The sequence below is a fragment of the Ochotona curzoniae genome, unplaced genomic scaffold, assembly GCF_017591425.1.
Source record: "Ochotona curzoniae isolate NIBS_2020 unplaced genomic scaffold, NIBS_Ocur_1.0 scaffold_3890, whole genome shotgun sequence".
Lineage (NCBI taxonomy): Eukaryota > Metazoa > Chordata > Mammalia > Lagomorpha > Ochotonidae > Ochotona > Ochotona curzoniae.
In genome coordinates this window covers 5,006,324-5,030,880 of record NW_024467115.1, presented here as the reverse complement: position 1 = coordinate 5,030,880, position 24,557 = coordinate 5,006,324, and the positions used below count along the sequence as shown (strand labels likewise).

General features: G+C 38.8%; 1 protein-coding gene across 2 annotated transcripts; it reads right to left on the bottom strand.

The window, feature by feature from the left end:
- Window positions 1–406: 406 nt before the first annotated feature.
- Window positions 407–22,676, bottom strand: SMPDL3A (sphingomyelin phosphodiesterase acid like 3A). 2 transcript variants are annotated; one of them, XM_040965317.1, is made up of 8 exons: window positions 22,516–22,676; window positions 16,722–16,935; window positions 15,402–15,546; window positions 10,162–10,258; window positions 7,120–7,283; window positions 6,489–6,669; window positions 4,618–4,742; window positions 407–2,932 (listed from the first exon to the last, which is right to left on the bottom strand). In XM_040965317.1, the coding sequence occupies exons 1-8, from the start codon at window positions 22,625–22,627 to the stop codon at window positions 2,618–2,620; spliced, it is 1,353 nt and encodes a 450-aa protein (XP_040821251.1). In that variant the 5' UTR covers window positions 22,628–22,676; the 3' UTR covers window positions 407–2,617. The 2 variants fall into 2 exon arrangements, with proteins under 2 accessions (XP_040821251.1, XP_040821252.1); XM_040965318.1 differs by lacking the exon at window positions 22,516–22,676 and adding an exon at window positions 18,817–19,064.
- Window positions 22,677–24,557: the final 1,881 nt, after the last annotated feature.

The window sequence follows — 24,557 nt, the reverse complement described above, 5'->3', positions numbered from 1 at the left end:
ACAAATTTAAGTCATCTGAATGCAAAAAGACATCATTAAAAATGAAACTGCTTTTGGGCTCAGCACGGTGGCTCAATGGTTAAGGTCCTCACCTTGCACGCCAGGGATCCCATATGGGCGCCGGTTCTAATCCCAGCAGCTCCACTTCCCATCCAGCTCCCTGTCTGTGGCCCGGGAGAGCAGTCAAGGACGGCCCAAGGCTTTGGGACCCTGCACCCACATGGGAGACCCGGAAGAGGCTCCTGGCTTCGAATGGGCATAGCATCGGCCGTTGCGCTCACTTGGGGAGTGAATCATCAGACGGAAGATCTTTCTCTCTGTCTCTCCTCTCTGTATATCCGCCTTTCCAATAAAAATTAAAACATAAATCTTTAAAAAAAAAATGAAACTGTAGAATAACACACGATGCATAGAAACGTTTACTGACCAAACCCCCAAAAGATACAAGAATTTCTTCCACAGTGATCATTCAAGTCAAATATTACTGAAGTCAACTCATGCCATTTTGCTTTTTAGTGCCTTAAAAATTTCCCCTACTTGTTGCAAATTTGTTTTATTAGGAATTCTGCACAGAGCATTAAAACATTAAATTACATAATCTAACAATTTGTAAAAACTAACATTAGCAATAATTGTTACCTCAATGATTTCTGAATGATGTGATCATTTCATAGCAATGAGTGTGTGCTTTGTTTCAGCATTTGCACTTCTAACATACAATCATTTATTCTTTAACCTTAAATATCCTTACCTGATAAACAGCAATAATTTCTTAGGTGTAATATCTGCATTTTATAGCATATCCCCATTCTTTGGCACGTCAGGCAAACTTGTCTTACAAGTTTACTTAAAAGGAGATTTTCTACGTAAAAGGTTTGTTTTTTCACATGAAGTCATTCCAGACACAGGGATGCTGAAGTCCACTCTCCTCAGCCTATGGTTGCTCAATGTGCATCAACAGAAACTCCCTTCTTTGACCAACACTTGAGCTTCTTCTGATTCTTCTGCTGCACACAACAAAGCAGGGCTTAGCTCTCTGTTCTTACAGCATCCACATGAGCAAGAACCGGCTAAGTCAGTTTAAGGACAGTCTCCTACTCTATCTGAACACCATTGATTGTTCATCACAGTAGCCTATCATCAGCAATAATGCTATAAAGTTTGTTACCAAAACTATCCTTATCTTTGTGGTTTCTTCCTGGTAATTTCCCATATACAGACCCCTCATCCTGTTTTTCGGTCACAAATCCTACTTGTCCAATCTCTCCCACTGCAAGATCCCACTGCAATGGTTCCAGGATCTATCATCATGTCATCATCTTGAATCAAGTCTGCTTTAATTTCTTTAACAAGGGTCATGAACAATGCTTTTTCTTTAACAGTCTTCCCTGGGAGACCTAAGTAGAGGGGCATACAATCTTATTTTCCCTTAAATACCCGCCATCCCTTCCTTTCTTCTACTTTAATGCTTGTAGTTGATCTGAAAATAGAAAACCACTTGAGTCACTGGCAAGTACTAAAGACAAGCTCACTAAATAAAAAAAAGCTGATTGTTACCTTCTGTCAGAATATCATGACAAAGTAAATGTTACCACTGAATCTTAGAGTATCTTTTCCAGGAATATTTATAGCTTTCAATGTATTTCAACAATTATTTAATAGCCACCATGCATCAGACTAGGACTGAAATCTATTGTAATGCAAATGCAAAAAATGCACAACTTGAGCCATCCTCATTCTTAGGAGCACCAAAGAGTCAGAGAATGAAGAAAATTAGACCATACATGTCTGAAGATGATTTATAGAGTCACAATTGGCCCTGACAAGATCATGATGTTTTCCCAAGAATAGATAGTACAAGTAAACCTCAGTTTCCAAATGATATGGAAACAGCTTGAATATCTGCCTACATGTGAGGTCCTGTCAAGAACATATAAAATGTCTGAAAATCCTCCTATCAAGAACACTTAATGCTACTTCTCATGTGACATACCAGGATGGAGCTTTTGCCTTCTGAATTCAGGACTGGTCCAGACATGGCAGCTGTTATAGTCATTTGTGCACTGAAGTAACAAATGAAAGATATTCTCTCTCTCTCTCTCTCTCTCTCTCTCTCTCTTTTCCTCTTTCTCTTTCTCTCTGTTTATTGCTCTACCTTTCACATAAATACTTCATCATATTTAAAGGAAATTAATTTGCTTTATTGAATAAATGGCAATTTGTAAGAGAATATAAATTAAGCATGAATGTACTTTCAAGTATTTGTGGAATCTGAGATTTAGGACAAGTTTATTTCGTTGCAAAATTTTTGAAATCCATGAATAGCTTTTTTACAATACATATTTTCATTAACATTGTAAAGACCTCTTCATACAATAACACAAAGGAAAATATGATATCTATACCCAACCACCATTCTCTTCAATGGTAGTTCAAATACATACAATGCAGTAAGTATTTAGAATGTTATAAATATCTACCTTTGGGAACAAAAAATAAAATATGGAAATAGGTTTCCCTACTGAGCAGTTCACAAAGATTTCAACAATAATTTCCACAAACTCATCCAAGAAACAGCGCCATGTTCTATTTTCTCTGAACACAAATTGAAATGCCACTACCTATGCTTCATATAATATTGTTTGAGGCACTCTGTATAGGACATGCTATCAAGATTCATAATTGCACAAATTTGAAAGGCTTTACATGTGCTATCACAAACTACACTACTATCATAACTCACAAAGAAATAATTGTAGTATTTCACAAACTGCTTACTATCTAGAGATGCAAATTCTTTAGCTAATCTGTATAAATTTTTAGGATGTAAGTCTTCAATGCCATAGGTGTGGGTCAGGACATACTCCAACTTCCAGTTGGATTCTTCTTTTAGATTTGCCTCTGTCAGGTTCAGGTAATACTGCAACATGTCCTACAGGCAAAAATAATAATGAACTCAGTTCATTTTTCAACACATAAGGTATAATAGGGTAAGAAAAAAGCTTATTAAGATTTATAAGACATTTTTACTATCTAGTTGTCATTATTAATTAGTTTTGAAGAAAAATACTTGATGACAAACTCTGTATAATTTACAATTGTTCAAAAGGATGAAAATGTATAAAATTAAATGATCCAAACTATATAGACAGACATACCGAATAAAAGTCTGTCATTCACACATCTCAGGGTAACAATCGCTAAAGGAAGTTAATAAACCATCAATGTTCTAGAGACATCTAAAATCAGTTCACAAAATCTAATTTTTACATTTTCAAAAATACAATGTCAACTGATGCCACTTACTCTAAAACTGTCCACAATGCAGTATTTCTACAACGGAAATCAGCAAACTACAAATCAAAGCACTGTTTTTCCAAGCAAGCCATTTGGTTAAAAATTTACCGAGCTAAGAAGCCGTTGAACTTATCTGGACAATAAGATGCTGGTCTCTATATTTGGTATATGCTTGCAATGACGGAATCTCAACTGAACTTGCACTGTGGTTATGCAACAAGGTGGAGGAATCTACCATGGAGGGAGGGTTAGGGGAGGGGTGGGGGAAATCCCAGTGGCTATAAAACTGTGTCACATAATGCAATATGTAACTAATAAAAAAATCCCGTAAAAAAATTTCACCAAGAAACCCAGTATATTTCTAGACTACATGTATAATATTTATAATATATACACCTACTTACTATTCTAGATTTTTAATAAATAGTATACCACATGCCTTTTAGTTTTAAACCATTTAGTGTCCTATTTGGAAAACATTTCTAGATTTTTTTTCATCAGAACAAATATGCATAGTTCTAAATGACTATATACGTACATGCACATACATATTGACATCTCTATTTGCATGTCTTAAGTACAGATAAAGAAACAGACAACTAACTTTGAACTAATTTATAATTTTTAAATTTTCTAGTAGCTTAAATCAGATTTCTGTTGCACTACTTGATTGCTTTGTTATTCTGAGGAATAGAACAGCCATCTTTTTCTAACACCTACTTAGAACAATAAAAAGCAATTGCATCAACATCAGGCTTAATGGAGGTTTATCTTCTTCTAATTATACTTAAAAAGGGCTGGGTATTTTCTATAGGGAAATTCCCACAAGTTAATGGCCAGCCTATTGGGGCTAAAATCTTCTAAAGCAAAGAGACATTAATATAATCACCAGTTAGTTGCTTTTCCTTTTAGTAATGTGTTCTCATTTAACAACAAATCACAAATCACAACACAGTAACTGCAATATAGTCCAACAAAGTTCTAGTTTGGAGAAGAGTAATTAAAAGAGTAAATAAATATGTATATTTATGTACATAAATATACAAATGTACAATATGTGTACAAATTTACAAATATGACATTGCATTTGACAAAGTTTATTATAAGTAAAAGCAAAGTCCTCAGGAGGACAGAAATGGCTCCCACCAGCGACCTTTATCAGCCCACATTCAGAAAGTGCTGACAAACCTTCAAAATATGAAAAGCAACATCATGAGATTGAACATAAAATTCATTTCACACACAGCTACCAAGAAACATTCAACCAACAAGTGACAACTGCGATTACATGCATAAACATGGGAGACTGTGTCAACTTACCAACAATTTATAGTCATGAGGATCATACTGAAATAGTCTGATCCCAGGATTATTGGTCTCTTTTTCTAGAATACTCTTCACTGGGGTCACAGCAGGAGCCACAAACAAAGAATTTACAGGGCTTCCTAGACAAACATATGCACATTAACATACATATTTCCAAAAAAAATTGAGTTTAATTATGTTAAAAATAGGAACAGTCTATCAGTTGGGATGCCATGTCCCACGTAAGAGTACTTGATTTGACCCTTTGCTTCTGACTGCAGCACGCACACCTGAGAGGCAGATGATGACCAAATCACTGGGTTTCTGTTACCCGTGTGAGTGGCCTGGATTGGGGTCCTTGCTGTTACTGGTATTTGGGAAGTGAGTCAGTGGAAAGGAGCTTTATTTCTGTCCATCTGTCTCTTCTCCCTCTCAAATTAATAATATAAATACAATTTTAAAAAATAAATAAGAATTTAAAATGTATGCCAAAGATATTAAAATATATAACAACCAATTGTTGCATCATTGTTGATGAAGCCTGATTTAAAAGAAATATAAAGGAACATTTTTTAGAAAATAGGTGAATTTTATTATTGATATCAAAGAATCCATGTTAGCCATATCAGATAAATCAGTGATACTACAGTTATCTAAATTGTACATATTTACTATAATGAATTACTAAATACCCATTATATTATAATAAAGATAGAAGTCTATAGGAATGAAAGACATCTGATTTTTGAGATTCACTTTCAAATACAGTAAGGAAAAAGAAACAGAACAAAGGAAGTGATAGGCAAGGCAAATATGGGAAAGTCTTGCTAGATTCTAAAGATGAGAGATGAGTATATGGGGGTTTGTTGCAATGTTCTCTCTGCTTCTACATGCATTTGAAACATTGCCATAAGAAAAAACTTTCGCAACACTGAATATAAAACTTATATGTCTCTATTATACAATGTCATAATAGGGATTCAATTAAAAGGTTGTGACATATTATTTCTGTCTACTATTGACATAAATTTCTCTCTGAATTAAGAAAACCCACTAAATCCTAAAATGTGGTCATTCTTAGTAGACCTACTTATGAGAAGAAATGCCCAAACTACTGAATAGAAAGCATATTAATCTTTCCTTCTATCTGACTGAACTCGGCACTCTTATCTTTTTAACTCTCAGTTTCTTGTTAAAGTTTCTTCTATTTCTCTTTTTCAATGTGCAGTTGAAAGTATAGTGGGAGCATACTTCAAAAATTTGTGTTAGGCCTGGAGAGTACCCTAGTGACTAAAGTCCTCACCTTGTACACGCCAGGATCCCATATGGGCACCGGTTCATACCCTGGCAGCCCTGTTTGTGGCCTGGGAAAGCAGAAGAGAACAACCCAAAGCCTTGGGACCCTGAATCAACGAGGGAGACCCAGAAGAAGCTCTTGGCTCCTGGCTTTGGATTGGCTCAGCTCTGGCCATTGTGGCCACTTGAGGAGTCAATCAGACGACAGATGATCTTCCTCTCTCTCTCTCTCTCTCTCTCTCTCTCTCTCCCCTCCTAAAGACTTCCTATCTGACTTTCCAGGGAAAAATAAATAAATCTTAAAACAATTTGTGAAAGATGGAACTATGATACCCCCCTGTACTCACCTCTCATCTTTAGAATCTACCAATATTTTTCCACTTTTGTCTTACCTATCACATTTTGGAGGCCTAATTTTATCACGTGGACACTCATGTAACAAACAACTCCTGAGGACAACTTAGAAAATGATAGTGCTATGAGTATTTTAATGAAATGTTTCATTTACTAATTCAGCTAGTTTATTGGACTTCCACTGTGTTGCTTTAGCATCTTAAGCTGAGGAAATGCTAACAGAACCTTCACATTACCGTTCTTATCTGAAAGAATCATAATGCTGTCCCTGTGAGTGTGTCCATAAAATTGTCCTACAATGACATCGCTGTATCTTCTGAAAATATCTACCAATCTCTCGTTATAGTATTCTCTCATGGCTGTGATGCTCCGAGAAAAAGGCAGATATCCCACTGGAACATGCGCTATGATGTACACCTAGAAAAAAGGAACACAACGAGGATGCATGCCAGTCTTCCTTGTGCATTCATCATAAGTGGATGACATTTAGATACCCAAAAGATCAAGCTGGTTAATTAAAATAGAAAACAAATATACCCTAATTAATGATGCTAAAGGAATGAAGTTTTCAAACCATTTGTACTTTTCTCATTTATACAACACTGTTGATTCATAAGGCAAGTGTAATATTGACTATGATTTCCTAAATTGGTGTCTTTTTATATCAATCAATAATAATTAGGCTGCAAAGCATTAAAAGCAAACCAAAATAAGGCAACAGAAATAATTCATATGTTTCATGTAAAAATGTTTTCAACTTTTAGTACTTTTGTTACATTTTAGTACATGGTACTGCCCCCACATTCAAAAACACACAAATTTAGCCTTCCGTTTATCCCCTACATGCTTTTAATATGTGAATCCTACCTTCTCTCCATTTATCTGTGAGTTGTTCAGTGTATTTTCCAACCATTCAAACTGATTTGCTGGGTCAGTCTTGTTCAAAGTCACCACATTGGGGCTGTAGTATAAGTTTGTGTTTAGACTGATGATCCTAAGGTTAGTTGTGGCTTTCTGTGTATAAAAACCACCTATAGAAAAAAAAAATATTAAAATATACTTTAGGAAAACACAGACACAAACATCACAGACATATTGAAAGTAAATTGCTAAAGTTTACAATCAGGTCTGGAAACTTGAATTTATTTTTTATTGTTTGGTTGTGGCATAAGAAACTGTCATTAGATAAGAATCAGTTTTAACAAATAGTTTTTTGAGAACCTAATATGTACCAGCTCCAACATGCGCATGTTTAGGTTAATAATAATTGTATACAATATTCAGATAAGAAGGTAATCAAATATTTGGGAGGTAAGTAGTGAGACTACATTTTATAAAATAAATGTTCACATCAATTCCTGCTTTTATATATTACGGGAGTTAAGATGACAGACATTGAAAAACATAAAATATAATCAACAGGGACACAAAAGATTTTGCTAAAAAGCAGGGAGAAAGGCACGCTATGACCGGAAGACGCTCCAAGGCCTGTTCCCACTCCCACTCCTGTACATGCAGCAATGGCACTATCAGAGCTGGCCACTGAGATCAGGGCCCTGTGCCCACACACCAGACATGATCCTCCTGCATTTTCAATCATACTGACCTCTACCTCTGTATTTTATTCTCTGCACCTGTTCTAACACCTGATGAAATTTTCTACGATAGAAGCCTAGCCAACAGATTCAAAGCTATTCAGAGTTGGTTTGGAAAGGCTGTCACTCCTGTCTTAGCAGTAGAAGATGACAACATTTCTCAAAAAGACTCTGAAATGATAAAGTTTGAAGCCCCTGCATGTAGGGTAACCGTACTGCAAGTCACATTTGCTTTTAAAACTCCCAGAAGGTTTGATATCACTTTGAACTATACTATTAGATTCCAGTGTTCTCCTGGAAATTTGCTAGGGAACCTCTGAATGGACACCACTGTGCAATACAGATGGCTTTTATTCCTTCAGGTCAACATTCCTTTTGTCAGTTACTTCTTTTCCGCCCCTATAGAATGTCTCTTTCGGGATCTTGAACATTCCCCATTACTCTCAATTTGCACCAGCTCTCTACTCATGTATCATCGAGATTAAGGGGGTATAAAACTAGATATACCTGCCTGGGTTAATCAGGACCATGCCTAAACCCAAGAAAGTAATCCTCAAATTCATAAATACAAGGGCATGTTAAAATGTTTAAGGGAAAATGGAATTAAAATCTAAGTTCACTTTGGAAAAATCTGAAATACTCACATAGTTCTATGAGCTTTTTGTTCTGATTTGCTACATGCTACCAAAAAACAAGAAAAATAGTCCAAAAGACAAGAGTTTAGGAAAATTAGTAAAAGAATAGATTTTTGCCTGGGTGAAGTCCAGATAATTTCTTTTCTCTCAAAATGTTTTGGTGTCCTAGGGGCTAAAGTCCTTGCCTTAAATGCACAGGGATCCCATATGGGTGCCGGTTCTAATCCCGGCAGCCCTGCTTCCCATCCAGCTCCCTGCTTGTGGCCTGGGAAAGCTGTCAAGGATTGCCCAAAGCCTTGTGATCTTGCACCCATGTGGGAGACCCAGAAGAAGTTCCTGACTCCTGGCTTCAGATCAGTGCAGCACCAGCCGTTGCAGTCACTTGGAGAATGAATCATCATAAGGAAGCTCTTCCTCTCTGTCTCTCCTCCTCTCTGTAAATCTGACTTTGCAATAAAAATAAAATAAATCTTTTTAAAAAATGTTTCAAATACCTCACATCTTAGCTTAACAGCTAGACATCTCAGTCAAAGCCACAAGATGACACAGATTTCCACAATGATGTACTGAAAGCTACCCAGTGATGCTACTTATAGAAGGTCTTCCCATTCATTAATTATATGTTATTTTGAAAAGCTTCTCATGGTTCATGTTGTTTATAAAATTGTGGTTATTTTATTAAAAATAAGATCTATTTTCTCTTCCTAATCAGTATGCCAATTTTAAATGACTTTTCAGTACCCAAGGAGGATCTAGAGTCACCCATTTATATAAAAATTTTATAACCAATTCCCTCTATAAAGGGTGTAGCATTTGTAGCTAGTCTCTGCACATTGTCTGAAATTCAATAAACAACCTCTAGATTACTTATGAGAACCAATGCAATGTAATGCCATGGTCACAGTTGCTATACTCTATCATTAAAAGAAAAATGACAAGAAAAAACGTCTGTAAACATTCAGCAAGGGTACCACCATAGCAGGCCTAAACAGAGAGCAGGCTTTTTCACATTGGTTAAATTCAATTTCTCTCCTTTTTTAAGACTAATGTAGTTGATTTTATTTTTTAGGGGAAATAAAAGATGCATTTATTTACTTGATAGAGTCACAGAGAGGGAGAGGTAGAATAATATCTTCCATCTGCTGATTGGCATCCCAGATGGCCACAAGAAGTAGAGCATGGTCAGGCCAAAGCTAGGAGCCAAGAGATTCTTCTGGGTCTCCCATGTGGGTTTTAGGGGCCCATGCACTTAAGCCATCCTTTGCTGCCTTCCCAGAACATTAAAAGGGAGCTGGATTGAAGTAGAACAGTCAGGACTCAAATATTGGTGCCCATACAAGATGCTATTGTTATAGACAGCAACTTTATGCTCTGTAATACAACATGCCGCCACCCCGCTCCGCTTCGTAACTCCCCATCTCCAGCCAACTGATTTTTTTATTTACATCCAATCCACCACAATTTAACTTCTATTTCCTGTAGAATGCACCTGTTTGAAGCTGGGAGGAGAAGGGACTCCTATAAAAGAAAAAGTTCACAAAGGCATTGCTACTCCTGGCTCTCAAGAAACACTAAGCACAGAGGTTCTCCATAAATGCCATGCCCAAGCAAACATTAGGAATTGAAGTCTAAACATGAATAAAAAAAAAAAGGAAAACAGGGATAAGCCTTTCACTTACCTTTCCTTAAAGTAAGAATAGCTTCTTCTTCTAGCCACGGTCCCCAGAGGTTTGCTACCGCATCATACACTTTACTAGTGGCTATAGGCAGTTGATCCTGGCCACATAACAATATAATCCATTGAAACATCAGCGACAACATAGAGCAACGAATTGAAGCAATAACTACTCTGTTAAGCATAGGTAGATATATGGAGGCATACTAAAGAGGTTAAACTTTACAGAGTTTATCATTTGGCAGGGAGCAAAATATAATCAGATAAACTGTAAAACAGTGTGCAAGGTGTTACTACAGGAGGCCAGGAACACAGAAGCAGGCAGAAGCAAGTCAGAGTGCAAAAAGAAAGACAGTATTTGAACATAACCTCGAAAGTTATTTGATCAGGTTGGCAAGAAAGGTCTTCAAAGTAAAAGCAATGGCCTATAAACAGAGCCATGAAGACTCATTCTTCATACGCTAGTGTTAACGATAGGGACATGGTAAAGAATGAAGATGCAGTGTGATCATTGAAGAGATATTGAAAGCAGATTTGAGCCTGAACATATGTGCCAAAGGAGTGGGGAAAACTCCATCACTTTAGGATTTAACATTGCCCTGGAAAATGTAAAAACTACCATGAACTTTCTTAACCCCTTGAATGAAGATTTACAACCATGTGATTTGGATTTAATGAATTTCTTCATAGTAGCATGTTATATCACTGTTCTGATTTTTTAAGAAAGCATTATAAATCACCAATTTTAATTATACTTTATCTACTCATCATATTGACTTATCATAATATCAGAATAGATCATTATTTTCTGGCCAGCACCTGGCATAACAGGCTAAGCTTCTGCAGCCCTGGCATCCCTGTCGGCACTGGTACTAGCCCCCAGCTGCTCCACTTCCATCCAGCTCCCTACTTATGGCCTGGAAAAACAGTAGAAGATGGTTCTACTCTTTGTGTCCCTGCAACCACCTGAGACACGTGGAAGAAGCTCCAGTCTCCTGCCTTTGGATCAGCTGAACTCCAGCTGTTGCATTCATTTGGAGAATGAACCAGCCAATGAGACATTTTTTTCCTCTCTCTCACTCTTTCTCTCTCTCCCCTTTTTGTGTGTAACTCTACCTTTCAAACAAAAGTAAAATAAATTTTAAAAACATGACTGATAACCTTTCTTCATGGTGATAGAAGCTCTAAAGAAGCAAAACTAAAAAATAAATATTGAATAAATATTTAGAAATAATTTACAAAATTGAATAATTACTTTCTTTTAAAAGATTTATTTATTTGTTTATTCAAATGGCAGAGTTACAAAGAAGAAGAGGTAGAACAAGCAATTAAAAGAGATCATTCATCTGCTGGTTCACTTCACAAATGGCCGCAGTGGTCAAGGCTAGCCAAGCTGAAGCTGGGACCCAGAACTTCATCCAGGTCTCTCAAATGGATCACCATAACCCACTTGCTTGGGCCACCTTTTGTTACTTTCTCAGGCATCTTGGCAGGAAGCTAGATAGGAAGTAGAGCAACTGTGACATGAACAAGTGAGCAAATGAGATGCCAATATTGCAGGTAGTGGCTCAATCAACAGTGCCACGATGCCAGCCCCTGAATAATTATTTATAATTATTACCTTTAAATTTATGTTTAAAAATACAATTATTTTGTTTGCTCTCTTTTTTTCCCATTCTGTATATGAGTGATACAAATGTATTTCTTAGAGGTGTTTTCTTGTCAACATTTATTAAAATACTTAGTGACTTTTCAAGTTACATTCAAGGAAAATGCAAATAAGTAGGGAATTGATTGTAACTAATTCTCAAAATAAGATATAACTTTCTCTCAGATTTTAGGTTAACTGAATTGTATAGTAGCTTAGGCCAATCTACATTCAAATTAAGCATTCTAACACAACAAACCCTCCATATCCCTGTGGATTCAATAAACCACATTCAGAAAAAGAGATATCTGCACTAAATCTGCACAAAACTTTTTTCCTTGTCATTATCATCCAAACAGTATACTACTATTAACATAGCATGTACCTTGCCCTAGTTAGCATGAGTAGACTAGAGATTATTTAAAGTAAATAAGAGAAGATGCATAGATTATCTCTAAATACTGTCTAAACTTAAATAAAGGGCTTGATCACTGACAGATTTTGGTATTTTTGAGGATCACTGAATTAATTCTTCATGGTTATGGTGAAATAATGGTATAATAATAACAACAGAAGTCACTAAGATTTCGATTTGTTCACTTTGGGTTGGGTGCCAAATTATGGCACAGTATGGCAATGCAGAATCCTCAAATTATACAAAAATCACTGGAGACTTTTCTATCTTAAAATGAGAAATATGAGCAAGTTAGATGATTTATCCAGGAAAAAGTGACCAGTATCAGGGGCTAATTCCTAGGAATTTCCACCATCAGTTTTCACATCCAAGTATCCATTGTACAGGGCTATCTTCTCAATCCATTTTGATTGTGACATGATCACTTGCTCAGAAATGCAGTACAATTGGAAGCAACCCATTCGAAAGCTTGATGGCACCATCCTGCCAATGTAGGAGTAAATGCAGGTTTCTAATCCAGGTTACTTCCTTGAGTGGCAACAGGAAGAATGCCCTGATCTAACAGGTGGCACTGTACACACATGTCTATGTAGCTATGATGCAGATTTACGAGCTTCTAATGTAGAGACAATATTTAGCAAATATATTCATTCACAATGTCCTTCAGAATTAGATCCCAGATAGCAATCTTCAGGAGAATGTGTAGCGAGGCTTTCATGGCATATTGAACATTTCTGATATTGTAAAGTAGAATCACAGAGTAGCAATTTTCAATATGCAAAAGCACAAGCTTGAAAGAAAAAAAACTAACTGCTTAATGTATACATATATGCTGGGGCCAGCTCTGTGTGAAGCCTCCGACTACCACACTGGAATCAAATATCAAGTGCATCTTTGAGTTCAGGCTGCTCCACCTCTGATTCAGTTCTCTACATTAGGCACCTGAAGGCAATGAAAGCTGATTCAGGTACTTGGAACCCTGCTACTCATGTGGAGAGCAAGATGCAGTTCTAGGCGCTTAGGTTCAGCCTGGACTACCCCTATCCATTGAAACCATGTGAGGAGTTAACCTGTAGATGGAAGATCTCTTTCTCCCTGCCTCTCCCACTCTTTCTGTCACCTGCCTTTCAAATAAGTAAAATAAACATAAGAAAAATAAGGTATGTGTGCTGCTTTATTTACTTCAGCAGTACATATCTGAAGATATATTACAGAAGCTTCACAGTATATAAAGCTACGAATTGCTATAAGATTTCACTAGATAAAAAGAAAAGATAAAATCACACAAATCCCAAAGGAGTTAGGAAAATGTATTCTGTGCCACTTACCTAATACTTAAATTACTATCATTCTATTTATTGATAGTTTATTATGTTCCAGATACAAGGTATACTCTCGTAACTTAGAATTATAGTGCTCACAAAAGTTGAAAGGCATGCACTTACAAATGAGTAAGCTATGGATCAGTAACATTACGCAGAATTCCCTAGGATGGTCAAGTTATAAAGCCAGGAAGGGGATTTAAACATCTGTGACCATAACAGTAAAATCTATGTTTTCTACTTTATGAGTCTGTAGATTGTCCTCACACCTTTGCAGTATGTAGGCAAACATCTCCATTGATAAAGAGCCTGACTCCCATCTTAGTCATCTCAAATTAGAGGCCAAAAATTCAATTGAAATCTAAGATTATAGAATTTTCCAGAATCGCTTATCCAGTTAAATTAACAAATATGAAAACCCTTATGAAGCATCCATTTTATATGAAATGGAAAAGGTGTTTGAAACAAACAGAAAAATATGGACAAAGTGAAGATCATGGGAAATATTGCATATGTTCTTCGGCTAAAGCAAGGAATCTATGAAAGGCTCCCTGTGAAGGGGGGTGATTAGAGCCAGAATACGGGATCTGCCACTGGGTGCCTGTGAACAGTCGGACAAGCAGCTTGACAAATTCTGAGTCTTACGTTGACATAGATGAGGGACCAGCAAACTCTTCCATAAGGCAGAAAAATATGCATTTCAGCCACATGGGCCATTTGGTCTCTGTAATAACTATTCTACTTTGCCATTATAGCACAAAGCAGTCATTGACAAGACAGAATGAAAGAAAACACAGTTGTGTTTTAATTGATCTTGACTACAAAACTTGCCACTGCGCCAAATTTGGATCACGGACAACAGTCTACCAAGTCTTAGATGAAATAACAACCTCTATGATCTTTTGATTCTATATAAATCGAAGACTGTGCACTATTATACCAATACTCAGTAACCAGGACTGGTTTCCAGCTCTAACACATAGGTTGCTTAATAACAGCCAGTCTGGTTACAGCCAGGGCTATAACAGACATTAAATAATTTGAACACACTTTCTGTCTCGAATCACATCTCACTTTTTTTTTAAAGAGTTACAGAGAGGGAGAGAATCTCCAGCTGCTGATTCATTCTGAAATATGGCTACAACAGCCAAGGCTGGGCCAGGCCTAAGCCAGCAGCCAGAAGAGTCACTGGGTATCAGACAGGGAGGGGTTCCATGTACTTGGGCTATTCTCTGCTGCTTCCCCAGGCACATTATCAAGGACCTAGAGGGAAGTGGAATAGCCAGGACTTGAATGGGCACCGAAATGCTATGCTAGCAGTGCAGATGAAAGCCTAACTCACTGTGCCACAATGCTGGCTCATACCTCATTTAAGCAGGCCAGACTTGAAGACCATTCTTGATTCTTATGGTAATTTGCTATATTTTATCTTAATCATGATCTAGCTTAGCTCTGAGTACAAATGTCTAAATGTCTAACACAAGCTCTGGGAAATCTAAATATTTCTCTGTAGCAACCTTCCTTGCTAACTTTGTCCAAGAAAATGCAAACGAAAAAGAAAATTATTTGAAAGAAAGAGAAATTAAGGGATATTATGACAGAAAGCAGGAATTAGCAATCTCTAATCTTAATGATTTGCCTCAGATAACTCATCATTGATGTAACCTTTTATAAGGTATTAAAAGAACCTTTATGAAGTTCCCAAAGCAGCTTTCTTTTCTCAGTGGCTAGTATGAATGGCACATCCTTCCTCAGGGAGACTTATTCCAATTCCCCACCACTGGCTAATTCGCAATAATTTTGACACTATGTATGGGAAATAGCATTAAATCACTTTTGAACATTAATGTCAAATTTACCTGTGGCCAGTAGTCATGATTACCCAGTGCTGGGAAAACCTGGAGGTCTGGGAAGAGGCTCTGGACCGTGATTGTCATATTTGCAATCACATTTATGACCATGTCTGTTGACAGTTCAGGTACTGGAACATGAGGCGGGCTGTCCCTGAAAAGGAATAAGAATTTGTAAAGAACATTAGCAAGTTTTATAAAGACTCACTGGACTTAAAACATGATTTATTGCTATATTAATCATTACAGATTTCCATATTAAAATAAGAGATTATTGTTAAAGATTCCACGTGGGCTTTTGTTTTACCCTTCTCCCCAAACAGTTCTATACCAAGAGAAAAGTCATTGCAATACAAAATACAGTCTGGAAATCTCAGCCTATTTCACTTTCTGAATGAAGATGTGTGAGAGGCAAAACAAACAAACAAACAAACAAAAACTTCAGTAATCAGAAGAACAGATTCCAAAGCAAAATGCATATTCAAATCTTAGCATTCTCAATCACTGCAGAAGGAGAAGAACAAAAATCTTCATAATAAGGATTAAATAAGTTGCTATATAAATATAAGTACTTAGGTAAAAGAATGTCTAACACAAAATACCCTTCAAATATTAGCCATGATAATCATTAAATCATTCCAGATTCAAGACATGTAGATCCCTTCACTCTATCATGATGAATGGAATTAATTTAATTATATCATTAGAAGATGATGCTTTACAAAACTGCCATTATAAGTTAGCGCTAATGGCCAGCTCAGTAGCACCAGCATCTCGTATGGGCATAGTTCAGGTCCAGGCTGCTGCACTTCTAATCCAGCTCCCTGCTTGTGGCCTGGGAAAGCAGTAGAGGATGTCCCAAGTCCATGGGACCCTGCATTTGGGAAGACCTAGAGGAAGCTCCTAACTCCTGGTGTTGGATTCAGTTCTGGTCATTGCAGCCATTTTGGAAGTGAACCACTGGATGGAAGATCTTTCTCTATTTTTCCTTCTCTTTGTAAATCTGCCTTTCCAATAAAAATAAATAAATCTTTTAAAAAGCTACTTCTCACCTTGCCTTTTGTCTTTTTTAATCTGTTATCAAATTAAAACTGCTACAAGGTGTCATTTTTAAATTCATCTGTTAGCTAACAATAACTTATTTTTAAGCATATTTTTAAAGTTGACTTGTTCTTATCTCCAATAATAGTTGATTATTTCATCTAGAATGTTTAGTTCAAATAATTCTTAAAATATATAAAATCTTCTTATGGAGTTCAGCATTATACTGAAGCTTAGGTTATTGTAGGTAGATGCTCAGCAATTGATGGTGTTTATATAATCACTTACCCTGTCCATATCATGAAAGATGTTTCTTGTCTTGATTTTTTAATGAAATCAAATGCTGACAAAATGAGTTTATATGGAGAATCACAGAGAACATCCCCAAAAGGGCCAGGATTGGAGGCATTTGCGCCTTTGGATGAAGAGCACACCTTAGTGTGGTCATCGGTAATGTGGTAAGTAGGGTCCAAGTGTAAGTCAGTCACATGCCAAAACTGCCCTGTGGATTAGAGAAGAAATACTAAAAATCTGCTTCTCTCTTGGAATTCCCATCAACATGTTTACTATAAAATTGGAGGTAGCTGCTCCCTTTCTGAGGCAGAGAGTTACTGATGTGACGGTGCACGTGTCATGAAGCTGAGTACAGTCCTTCCTTGTGCAAAGCTGAGGATTCCAAGAATGTGCTACTTCTAAGTGTCAAAATCAACAAGCTCAGTATTAACCTGATAATCTAGCAAAGACCCTATGGTGAAGAAGTAAGAATCATAATTTTCATTTTAGAGTTGAGACATTAATAGTGCATCACTTAGGAAATTTACTCAGTACGCCAAACAGTAAATGGGAGAGCAAAGATCTGATTTCCTATTTTGAGGACCCCCATAATGTACACACATCTCTAATGATGTCGCATTTTCACAGACTTGTTACATTGTTTTGTTATAGAGATCACTTTCACTTTCAGTCTTATTCCACTCTGATTATAACTAATTTGCATCAGAAGTGGCACAGCAGCAAAGACTGTGCTAAAAACACAACCATGTAGAATTTAAATTTTTATCTTTGAAAGACAATAAAATCCAAAGCTGAAATAAAAAATTGGTAACAGTTGACTTGTTAAAAGTGGAGAACAGGAATTCTCTTGTAACTATTTTTTTCCAACACTGTTGCTACTACAATTTTATTATTATTCATGTAAGGTTGCATAAAAAAATTGTAGACCAAAACAATCCAATTAGTACAATTTGATTTGATTTACTCTGTAATGAAATAATACCCTATCCTTTATATCCTCTTTAGATATACTTTATCCGGGTAGGAGGACAACAGAAAACAAAACAAAATAAACCCCCTCATTTTCAGATTCATTTCTCCTACTGTACACTCACAACACACATCACTTCTAATCCCAAAGTTTGAAATTACATTCACGTGCCACACACACACACCCCAGTAAATAAGCAGATAATTCTGAAGTGGAAACCAGTCTGGTGTGATCTGACTCAATTCTGTCACTATGTACCTAGAAACAGTGTTAGATTTCATGGAGAGGGGCTCAGTCCCCAAGTCAGGCTCCCCTCACCTCCTACAGCAATTGAAAGCCCCAGAGTGACTTCTGACTGTCTGAAATGGGAGTTCCCATAGCATCCTCTCCCACTTCAATTAAAGGGTGTGCCACAGAATTTACCGGACACCAAGGCAGGAGATGAGTAGGGCAAAGGAAATAGTGGCTTTCAGACTCTCTCTGTGGGCGCTTCAGGATCCTGCTTGTATTCTGAAACCGATAAACTCTCAACACCCTCTCTTTGGGGACTGCATAGGCATGATTGCTTACAGAACCACTGCTCAGGGAAACCCAGCCAGCCCTGTGTGGCAGTTCTCGGAGTAAGAAGGAACTTAGGTTTGTCTTTCTCTGGCCCATCTTGAGACTTTAAAGGCAAGAGTCATGGAGAAAAAATAAATAAACAAAAGAATCAAATATCATCACAAAGCAAAGAGGCTCTACCCATTAATTCAGCTGAATGACCTTGACCATCTGTAAGAAAGAAAGATAACTGTGAGGGTTCAATGACTTAGTAGATTGAAAGCCTTTCAAAGGTATTTGTCACCTCCCAAACTCAAGGTTATATCTACCACTACTCTGTAGCTCCAAACATTAAATTTGAATGTGAATGTCCCCATTTTTGACCAGTAGTTAAAATTACTGGTATTTATGCCATGCTTTTTACTGTCTTTCTTTTATGTTTCACATTAATTAACACACTATTTTTTATATTCTACAGATAAGGATCAGAAGCACACATAGATTAAGTTCAAGTAGCACGCAAGGAGATTAAAAAAAATTCAACAAAGGAGCAGTTAGCTTAGTGGTTAGAAGACCTACCTCACATCCCATGGTGTCTGGTTTAATTCCCAGCTTAGACACCTGACTCCAGTTCCTCGTAAAGCCCTGGGAGGCAGCAGCAATTCTGTAATTCAGTTATTGCGACCACACAACAAATTCACATTGAGCTTTCGGTTCCTAGCTTTGATCATGGCTCAGCCTTGGTTGTTGGGGGCATTTGAGATTTGGGGACTGAACCCATGAATGGGATGGGTAGAGGGTTCTTTTTCTTTCTGACTTCCTAATTTTAAAAATTTATAAAAACAAATAACATGAAAACATTGTATGTGATTTTTGACATTATTTTGGCAATAAAATAAACATCTAATTACATTTTCACAAGGTTTTTGAAGTATGCTTGTATATCTAGGTTGCTAGAATTGTCTCATTCAACACAGCTCAAAAATGAATTCTAGAAGTCCTACTGCCAGGTCTATGTTGCCCTTGATAACTTCAAACGTTGTTCTCTGTGTGTTGTCACATTCAAGTAGTTTCACTTGCTTCACATGAAGGAAGCTAACGACAGTATCTGCATGTGAGATTATATGAGGATTAAGGATCCAAGATTATGAACATATTAAACTCACACAAACTAAAACTTGAAATGCCCGAGGGCACATCCCTCTGATATAATCTAAAATCTAAGTTTATCTCTTCATCATCTAGACTATGTGTGACCTACAGCAGGCCCTAAATCTTCTTTAATTTCTGTATGATGACATTTAGGCAAAGGGAGGTGTCAGGCTTTCCTCAGTAACGCATGACTCAGTAGTGAAAGCTGAGTGGAACCAGTCTCTCCAGACCTAGCGCGTTTGCTACTGTGTCTCTTTGCCAGACAAATGAGGTGGTAGACACTGAGTGTCATTGAAGGATGTCATTAAACACAAGTCAAGAACAGATCCTGACAGCTTCTTAAATGGAGATGAATAAACAATGAACTCTCTGGAGGCCTCATCGGTCCTCCTGATGCAACAGGATACAAAATGCTGTGTTTGTGCACAGGTATGTGTGTGTGAGAGAGAGAGAGAGGGAGTACATATTTTCAAAGTAGCCCTGGCCTATGGCAGAACCTACACACACTCCAATCCTTTTCTCTGGTTTCCACATTTTAATTTATTTTAACTATTACACAATTACTTTTTATTCTGCAAACAGGCTTTAAAAGGATCCCCCAATGTATGTATATGTAAGTGTTTAATCATGACAAATACTCAAAATGATACAAGAATAACTATAAGTCAAAGAAAATGGGGCTGAACTTGGGTACAAAATCCCACATCTGAGTGCTTAGCTTCAGCTTTATTTCCGGTTCTAGCTTCTGCTAGTGTACATCCTGGAAGGTGGGAGATGATGGCTCAAGCACTTGGCTCCCTGCCACACACATGAGTGAGCCAGAAGACAAGTAATGGCATATCTAACCCCTCTCTGTTTCTCTGTGTTTCTGTATGTTCAGCTCTACCTCCAACCCTGTACATCAGTTTTTCAATTTTTTAAATTATTTTTTTAAGATTAGTTATTTTTATTTGGACAGCAGATGTTACCTAGAGAAGAGACAAAGAAAGAGAGATCTCCTATGCGATGACCTACTCCGCAAATGGTTGCCTCAGTCAGGACTGAGCTGACCTGAAACTAAGAGCCAGGAGATTCTTTGAGGTCTCCCACATGAGTACAGGGGCCCATAGGTGTGGGCCATGTTCCACTATTTTCCTAAGTCATAAAAGGGAATTGGCTTGGAAGTGGAGCATCCAGAACATGAGCCAGGGACCTTATGGGATGCCAGTGTCTCAGAGACTTGCCTACTGTGCCACAGTGCCAGCCTCTAAATTACTTTTAAATGAGAAAAACATAATTTGTGCCAAAGAACTCATTGGACCACAGCTTCACTGCTTTGACATAGAGGTGTTCTTTAAGTACGCACTTATTTGTTTATAATGCAGATACTCACTTACCGAGTACAGCCACCCGTCTGAGCATACTAAAACTAAACCACTGTGACCAAACACTCGAAGTTGAGAATGCAAAGACACAAACACAGATCAAGTAGGCAGAAACCACGCATGGTGGCCAAAGTCAAAGCAGTCTGAGTGTTGGTGGTGCCAGGGAGGGGAGCAGATGGAATAGTCCCATCAAATGGGAGTTGTGTGAAATGACATACAACGAGAAACTGTTGAATCAACATTTCAACTAGGCCTTTGAACTCTAGTTCCCACCCCCTCTTCCTCTTAAGCAGAAGTTGATGGATCCCTGCAGTCTCCCTACCAAGGCAGGGAGGCGCAATGTGCAGAATCACATGGCCCAGAGAAAAGATTCGTGGAGACGCCCAGCAATCACACTGAACTGGATATTATTCATCGGGCCCAGGCAACCTAACGTCGTACCTCAAAATCCAAATGGATACTGAATGAAAGTAGTGCAACTACAGCTCTAATAAAAGCATAAACCAACAAGTACAAACATTTTGGGGCTAATTTCTTCAGAGTGACATTGGTTCAGTTGGGAAACAGGATTTATAATCCTTGCTAACTGCCTGAGAGCTGAGTCACTTGGACTTGGCTCTCTGGCAAAAAGGCATTTTTCCTCCTGGCTTCCCAAAGACCAGTGAGAGAGCTGGGATTGACAGGATGAGAATGAGAGTGGGGATGGGAGAGAGAGAGAGAGAGAGAGAGTGAGAGAGAGAGAGAGAGAGAGAGAGAGAGAGGTTTCAGTAAAAAGTTCCCATTTGGTTTCAGGGAAATTTATCCTTCCAAAACAAGAGATCCTCCTTTCCTTTCCCCCTAATAAAGTAATCATTTTTAAATACAACAGAGGAGATGTGGGGGAGGAGGCTTAGTTTTGAAACTGATGATTCAGCTGACATAGTACACTCTCATCAAATGATCTACTTGGAATCAGAGATTCTCAAACTTTAGCCCCTATCCAGAATCATCTGTGGCCTGGGGTTAAAGGCTGGAGTCCCAGCTGCTCTGATTCCCATTCAGCTCCTTGTTCATGTCCCTGGAAAAGCAGCAGAAAGTGAGGATTGTCCAAATAGCAGGGCCCTGGAGTGAGCCAGCAGAAGGAAGCGCTCGTTCTCTCTCTCTCTCTCTCTTTCTTCCCCTTTCCTACCTCACCTGCCAAATAAATAAGTAAATACATGCATGTCAAACAAAGTGAATCGTCTTAAGGGTTGGTTAGACAGCAGATTATTGAACCATGCTCAGCGTTTCAAATTCAGTAGGTCTGGGGTGGGGCTGAACTCTTCATTTCTGACAAGGTTAGCTACTGCCCTTAAGACTTTGAAAACCACTGCGTGTAACAGAAACTGCGTGAAGTGTTGGGAACAAAACCTGGACACCATCACAGGGAGCCTAGGGGGGCGCCTGACACCCAGCTCCCCAGCCGCTTTTTTTTTTTTTTTTCCGTAAAAAATATCTGCAGTTTTTCCTTCCTTCCAGCAGGAACACCACAAACAGGAGGAGTGTAAAGCAAAGCCCAGCTGGCGGGATCCCTTGGAGCGCCCCCACCTGCGCTCTCCGCAGTGGCTTTACCCAGCCCAGCCCCCACGGCTTCAGTGTCCAGGCCCTCGCTCGCCCCGCGTCCAGCAGCCACGGCCAGCGCCGCGGCGTCAGCGTCCCAGCCCGCCCGAGCTGGCCCACGCTCGCTCTGCACTGGGCGCCTCCCACGCCGGGGTGCAGGCAGGGCCGGGCGCCCAGCACTCACCCACCGCCGGAGCCGGACCCTGGCGGCCAGCGGGCACCAAGGGCAGCCCGTGGCCCGGGCAGACCCGCCAGGCCGCCAGCAGGGAGCACACGAGCACGCGCAGCAACGCCATGGCCACTCTGACAGCTGCCCCGGGACCGTCAGGGGGTGGGAAGCAGGCCAAAGACGGATTCGGGTATAGACGCCCAGTCGGTCACGTGTCGAGGCCGGTTCCTCAGCTAGCCGATTTGCCTGACCTTGGGCTGCTTCCCGTGTAGTTATCACCCTTATAGTTTCTTAACGTCAGTGACAGGCCTGTGGAGGAATATACTCTTGGGCCAGCTTTAAACCGAAGGCGATTCGGGGAGCACTGGAATGTGCTCTGCAGGAGAGCCGCAGCTTAGGATGGCACACTAAATGTTAAAATTGTACTTTCTGGACCACCAATGCCTGCACCACCGAGGAAGTGAAGTTAGAAATGCAGATCCCCAGGTCCCACCCCAGCTCTGCAGAATCAGAAACTGTGGGGGAGGAGCCAGCAAGTTGTTTTCATTAGCCTTTCAGGAGATGTTTGAGAAGCGCTGCTGGATACTCCAGCTGGGTTGTTTTGGGTTTTCTACAACTGAACTAGAATTTAACTAGAATCATATACTGCATTACAGAAATGAATGAATAGTGTAAACAGAGTCAGCTGATTCACCCTAACAGGGAATTTTTAAAGATCCGCTGGGGAAAAAGCCAAAGCTGCAGTCAATCACGCTGACTGTACCTACTCTCTCTGACCTGTTTAGGAGAAAGCTAACAGATTCGGTGTGTAAGCTACGTAGTTCCTTCAGAGAAGAAAATACCTTCGGCAATTACTAATCTCATGAAAGTTGTGGTACAGTGCACGTCTAGTCGCTTCCCATTAGAGAGAACTTTATTCTGTTTGCTATGATTTAATGGGAGTGTTTCTCAAGAAAGGACCTTTGAAGTGGGAATTAAGACGCCTCCCTGTTGTGTTTCAAGGGCTGCCAGGGCAGCAGCACTCAGGGCATGTCAAGAATCAAAGCTGCTTCAGATGATGGACATTAGGGTTCTTGGGAGATTCTCAGTCCACAGTCTAGAGTATGGGGGAAATGGAGCAAGAAAAAAAAATTAGTGAGTGAACCACTGTTAGGGTAGCAAAATTCCATAGGGTTCTGATCAAAGCATTTAGAAAACAGTAAAAGGATAAACTTTAAAGATGGCTGTTTTCATTCACCTCCCACTCAATTTCCAATGCCTTTACTGGAAGTAAATATTGTGAAATATGATTTAAAGCGATTTGGCATAAGATGAGCTATACAAACCTTGAAACCTATGAAATGTTCGCAGTCAGTGCTAGAAACACAATGCATTAAAATGAGTAGAAACACTTCTTACCTTATCCTCACTCTGTTTTCCTTTCAAACCACCCTGCTGCATGCACGAGGCTGAATGTCCCGGTCTCTGAAGGTCTGCTTCAGCCCTGCACCCAGCACTTCAGGTTCAGATGGTCGTGTTCTGGATACATGTGCATGACCAGTTAAAGCAAAGTGTGTGTCATTACTGCAGAGTTCCTGCTCCCTTCTTGTCAGAGATCTGTTACTGAAGGGCACAAGACTGCTTTTTACCCTGGTTTGAATCTGAGACCCTGAACTTCCAAAAATGTTTTAACAAGGGATGTTCATTAAATTGCTTTTGGTCATAGTAGTTCTTTTTTTCCTTCTTAATGTTAAAAGCGGGACAGTACAGGAGGGACAGCTCAAAATTAGCCCATTGACAGATGAGACATAGTTCAGCTTGATGGAAAATTATTTGCAGCTACTTATAGAAATGTAGAAAGAAAAAAAATATTGTCTTCCTGGGTTCTTTTCCATTGCAAAGATATTTTCCATTTAAGCCATCCAGAAAACTTTGCAGTCTTCACTCTTGGAGATAGTTGTTCGGGAAACATATGAATTAAGTTCATATGAAGAGGTGATTTGGTCTTAGTATAATGAGTAAAGGAGAGATCCCCTTCTTGGTTCTGGCTTTTATAACACAAAAGGCAGAATTAGAGC

Bases quoted from the DNA above. Each gene is read 5' to 3' on its own strand.
- SMPDL3A (XM_040965317.1), bottom strand. From the start codon at position 22,627: ATGGCGTTGCTGCGCGTGCTCGTGTGCTCCCTGCTGGCGGCCTGGCGG. The intron at 15,547-16,721 runs GTAAGTGATTAT...ATTCCTTTTCAG, and splicing joins TCTTTCATGATATGGACAGG to GGACAGCCCGCCTCATGTTC. The intron at 2,933-4,617 runs GTAAGTTGACAC...TTTTGCCTGTAG, and splicing joins CTCATGACTATAAATTGTTG to GACATGTTGCAGTATTACCT.